General features: G+C 31.9%; 1 protein-coding gene across 1 annotated transcript; it reads right to left on the minus strand.

Annotated features, from left to right (window-relative positions):
* Positions 1-2886: 2886 nt before the first annotated feature.
* On the minus strand, positions 2887-5733 carry LOC126687348 (cytochrome P450 CYP749A22-like). Its single transcript, XM_050381892.1, has 5 exons — positions 5454-5733; positions 4793-5019; positions 4456-4688; positions 3812-4172; positions 2887-3315 (listed from the first exon to the last, which is right to left on the minus strand). Exons 1-5 carry the CDS (start codon positions 5731-5733, stop codon positions 2887-2889), a joined length of 1530 nt encoding a protein of 509 aa, XP_050237849.1.
* Between the last annotated feature and the right edge of the window lie 267 nt (positions 5734-6000).

The raw sequence follows: 6000 nt of genomic DNA on the forward strand, positions 1-6000 counted from the left end.
TGGAACGACGACGGAGGCGATGGCGGAGCGATGACGAAGGCGATGGCGGAGCGATGGCAGAGAAATAATGAAGAAGGAGAGAACAAAAATGGAGAAAAGAGAACTAGAGAGAGAGAGAGAAGGGAGAGAGGAGAGAGGAGAGAGGAGAGAGGCTGTCAGTTATATGAGAGTAAAATTCTGAATATTTTGACACGGAGAGTATAAAAATAATTAGACAAAAATCATGAGGTATTTTTAATATCTTTTCCACACTGAAGTAATATGGGTTTTTTACACAAACAACCTATATTGGCTAATTGTTTACTTTTATACATGTCATATTTTTCACTTACTAAACTACCATACACGGAGCTGATTATAACTTTTATACGGATCTTATATATTCAACCCTAATAGCACAATCATCATTATTTCATTTATTTTCTCTCTCCTCATCTCTCTTCCTCTCAGCTCATCTTCCTCTCTCTTCCTCTCCGTCGTCTTCCGCTTCGCCGTCCTCTATTCCTCCGCTCCTCCGTCATCGTTCTCATCATCGTTTCCGTTGTCATCTTCGCCAACGCCATCATCTCCTCTGCTCGCCGTGTCATCTATTTGATTTCAGATCTACAATTTATTCATTCTTCTTCTTTTTTTTTTTCAGATCTACAATTGTTTTACTGTTTTTTCACCATTAAACATGTATATAGATTATATTTCAAGAATATAATGTTAATTTCATGTTATGTAATATAAAATTATGGTTATATGGAATAATTTTTTGTTATTTCTGCATTTTGTTTTTGTGTTTGGTTGTATTTCTGTGTTTATTTATTCTGCAGCTCGATTTTTTGATGATGGTTGATTGTTGAATTATTATAATATTACAGTGTTGTTGATTTGTTGTTGATTTTGTGTTGATAATCAGTTGGTATTTCCTTGATTTTAACATTGGAAAATTTTATTTTTTTTAAAAAAAATGGCAAATTAGATAACTTTGTCAGCGAAATAAATTAAATAAAATAAAATTTAATCGAGACTAGATATTTATATGTTTGCATTATTATGTTGACATGTTGTTGATTTCTTGTTGATATTTTATCGATTGTCACAATTTTTCAAAAAATTATGTTTTATTTTATTCCTTATGTTGATTCGTTGTTGATTTATTGTTGACATTATGTTGATATGTATTTCAACTTTTTTTGATTTTCAATTTTATGTTGACATGTTGTTGATATACTGTTGATAACATGTTGATTTTTCAATCATTGAAAGAAAAATAAATCTAGTCTTAAATTGATGTATTAATAAACTATTGATATGTTTTTGATAATATGTTGATTGTTTCTGACTTAAATCAATCAATGTTCTCATTTTACAAACATCTTGACTAAATTAGCATTAATTGTTGATTCGTTGTTGATTTATTGTTGACATAATGTTGATAAGTATTTTAACTTTTTTTGATTTTCAATTTTATGTTGATATGTTGTTGATAACATGTTGATTTTTCATCATTAAAAGAAAAGTAAAGTTAGTCTTAAATTGTTGTATTGATGAGTTGTTGACATGTTTTTGATAATATGTTGATTGTTTTTGGCTTAAATTAATCGATGTTCTCATTTTACAAACATCTTGACTAAATTAGCATTAATTGTTGATATTATGTTGATAACGACGACAATAATTCAAATGAAAAAATAAAATTATTCTTATATATAAAAATAAAAATATATTAAATATACACCAACACAACAGTTCACAAATTAAAGAAATTTATTTCAAAATATATTTTTTCCTCAATTCTCTTTACAGCTGCACAGTTTCTTCAAAATCACTTGTATAATTGTTTTGTGTTCCACCTCTCATACCTAACTAAATTTCGACAAAGACGGTTATGATACATTTCATCCAACGAAAATTTATTTCATAGACAATATTATCTTATTTGTCAATGTTAAAATAAAAAGAATCAGTAGATATCAACATAATATCAACATAAAGTCAACATAAAATTAATAACACTGTAACATTACAATAATTCAGCAATCAATCATCATCAACAAATCGTTCTGCAGAATAAAAAAAACGCAGAAATACAACAAAACACAAAAAAATGCAGAAATAACAGAATTTTATAATATAAAATCACAAAATTATTCTATATAACATGAAATAAGTATTAGATTCTTTAAAAATACTCTTTATACATGTTTAATGGTGAATCAATAGTAAAAAATAAACAAATTACAGATCTGAAAATAAAAAAGAAAACAAAAAAATTCAGATATAAAATTAAAAAAATAAAAGAAAGATGGCGCGGCGAGATAAAAGCGGAACGATGGAGGCGAAAGGGCGGAGGCGAAACGGCGGAAGCGAAGGAGTAGAAATCGTGAATTTTTTTTCACAACTCAAAAGAATTTATTGTTCTATAAGTAAGAACGGTTGAGATAATGATGAAATAGAGATGAAAATGAGAGAAGCAAGAGGAATCGTGCAGTAATGGAGATAACATACAGCAAAATCGTGGAGAAGAGAAGCGAAAATGGCGGAGAAGAATGAAGAAACCGCCAATTGAGAAGGAAAAGAAGAAAACGGTAAAAAAGAAAGAAATCAAAAAAAAAGTTAGGTTTCATAAAATTGATGGTGTGAAAAGTAAAGATATGGATTGGGCCGTATAAAAGTAAAATTTAGTCCAAATCCTGTATTTTATATAAAAAGCCCAAATAATATTTCCTATTATTTTCTTATTTTAGGTAAACACCTAATAAGCCCAAAAGTTAACTAGATGATGTGGCCCGGGTAAGAAGTGCTATGCAAGAAATCGACACAGATCTGCAAGTTTTTTTTATTGAAAACAAACTAATTGAATTCATATATCATTGAACAACTTATTATGATGCTGATCTATAACTTCTGCAACATAATTGGTAATCCATATTTCGGGCTCAGGGTGAGTAGAACATAAGGTGAGTGCATATAATTTGGTGAGAGTGAAAAGCTGTAGCGCTGCAAAATCATGGACAATGCAATCTTAGTCTCTATAATTGCGAAATTCGAACCGACGCAATTGCGAGCTCCTAAAGCAAATGGAAGAAAGGCAGCTGCATTGTTGTTTGTAGCTTTGGCTATGCCTTCTGCAAATCTCTCTGGTTTGAATTGGTGAGCATCTTCTCCCCATATTTCAGGATTATGGTGAATTGCCAGAACAGGAATTTCCATTAAAATGTTTTCTGGCAGAATTAACTTCCCCAGTCTGACTTGCTTTTTCACCTTTCTTACGAGAGTCACGCCCGGAGGATATAGCCGTAGAGTTTCATTGATAATCATGCTCACCTGCATAGAAAAATATAGATTTGATCTTAATCCTGGAATTCAATTGCATAAGTAAGGTTAAATATTTTTTCGATTATTGAGCTATAGGTTTTTATAACTCGGTTACCATCATTTTTTTTTTACATTCTGATAAGCAGTTTTCATTTTTCCAACAAACAGAGGTTACTCGATGAATTCAAACAAATTATCGCTTGTGTGAGGCCGTCGGATTTTTCTATTGCCACATAAGTAAATAATCCATCAGAATTGTAATAGTGACCTCCGAAGGATCCTCTTTTGAAAAAAAAATTGGATTGCTAGATATAAAAGAAAAAACTGCGTAAAAAACATGTAGTTAGTAATCGCAATAATATTTTTTTAGAGGAATCACAATAAAGTTTAACCGGGCATAAGTCTCTTGACTTTGATGCACAATCAAAAGCAGAAATAATAGTTAGAAGACTTTCTGATATCCTGACAAACAACTGCTTAATTTGTTTATAACTAAAACACTTACCGTTTTCAATCTTGTTAGCCCGTCAGCAAACGGAGTTTTTCGGCCAAAGATTTCAAGGATCTCGTCTCTGGCTTTATCCTGCCAATCTTGGTGAGTAGCTAGAAGAAGAATAATCCAGGTGAGTAAGTTTGTGGTTGTTTCTTGTCCACCAACATAGAAGGTCTTACACTCATCAATCAAGTCATCTAATGATATCTTTTTTGCCATATCAGTTTCGTGATGCGCCTTGAGCAGTAATCCGAGATAATCACTTCCAAAACTGTCGACAGCTTCTCGTTTCTTCGTCATATTTATAAACGATTTATATATCTCTTGTCCTAACTTCTCTGTTTTAATGTCATCCTGTGTCTTCACAAGATTGCTATACCAAAACAGTATATAGATGTATCAATTAAGAAGTAGTAAAGCATATGGAAAAAATAATACAAGCTAAGTTTCAGAATTGATGCAATGCAATAGTACATATAAGAGGTATTAAACTCTGTAGTCACTGGATTTCCCTAAATTTCAAAATAATAGATTACATATTTTTATTTTTCGTTTTTGATTACGAAAGCTATCATTTTGGTTACTAATCTTTAATTTAATTTCAAATGAGATTCATCGGGCCAAAATGCATACGGGCGTAGTTGGATTTTATGTACCTTATTCCAGGAATTCTGACTCGATGCTTGTTTTTTGAAATAATGACAGCATAGCGCGATAGCATGTCGAAAATGTGTTGGCCTTCCATATAGCTGCTTCCAAAAGCAGTCCTGGAAATAATTTCTGAAGTTAAAATCTTGAACTCTTCGTGTACTTCAACCTCATTGCTACTCTGATTTTTCCATCTTTCAAGCATAATCTCCACACTTGTAATCATCCCAGGAATCATTCCCTACATATGAACAGAACAATTTTAGTATTCTTACATTTTAAATGAATAATTAATCGTTAGAATGTTAGTTAATCAGCAAAATTTTATAAGTATTAATTAATTACTTTCAAAGAATCCGCATGGAAAGCTTGATTGGATAATTTACGCTGCTTAAACCACTTTTCTCCTATAGCAACTGTAACAAGTCCATCCCCCAAAAGCTTCTTTAAATAATCGTCGCGATCTTTTTTCGGAAATATTCCAGCTCTATTGTTAAAAATCTCCGTTATCATGCTACTTTCTGTCGTCACCAAGTGAGCTTGATGACCACGCCAAATCAGAAAATTCTTCCCTGCAATTGTAAACAAAATGCAGTTACAACAATATATCAAGATTGAAGATTTTATTATATAAACACTATTAACTCTAGATTTTATGCAGCCTTTGATTTGATATACGTAAGCAATTGTTAAACCTCGTTAATTTTTTGTATTTTTGCTTGTGATTGATTTTACATCTTTTCTATTTTGTTTATTATTCTTGTTCATAGTATATTCTATAAAATCTTTTAATTCTTTCGCAAACTATTATTGTTTCAATCATTCCACTTCGCGCGTAGATTTCATAACAATCTATGATATAGATTGTACGAAAACAAAAATACTGAAATAGAAAAACATGGATCGTGAACTTACACATTTTGAAGTTCAAATTTTTGAGAAAAGAAAGCTTCACAAAAGAAAAATCGAAAAGAAGACAAATGCAAGTAAGAATATGAATGAGTACCGTAAAGCTTGGTCCATGAATAGATGTGTGGCAACACAGTAGGGAACAACAAATGGTGTGACAATTCGGTAGGATTGCTCGAGGCATTTCTTTCCATGTCTGCTATCTCTATGGAATTACCATGGATGAATTTGTACGAAGGACCGTCGATTCCTTGTGACCTCAACATAGACTGTATCCGAATCGGAGTCCACCATACTCTCCTCAGGAATTTTATCAGAAACGAAAGAAAGAACGAACATACAACAGAGCACGAAAGATAAATTATGAAGCTCTCCATAGCAGCACCACCTCTATGGTTTATCTCAGCTGCAAGTTCATTGCTTTTATAAGCTGGTCAAGGTCCACATAGCAGCATCAGCCTCATGGAGATGCAAGTTACAAGTCCATTGCTTTATTTCAGTTTCGTCTTATGGCACGGCTTGAAAAGTGTAAGGTTTCGCTCTATGTTAAAAGCTAGTCGAAGAATCGCCTTTGCTTCCAACCTACCGGTTTCGGTTTACAATTTTAATTCCGGATAATTTAAGAATTGAAATTATTTTAAAAT

This window comes from Mercurialis annua, linkage group LG6 (genome assembly GCF_937616625.2).
Source record: "Mercurialis annua linkage group LG6, ddMerAnnu1.2, whole genome shotgun sequence".
NCBI lineage: Eukaryota > Viridiplantae > Streptophyta > Magnoliopsida > Malpighiales > Euphorbiaceae > Mercurialis > Mercurialis annua.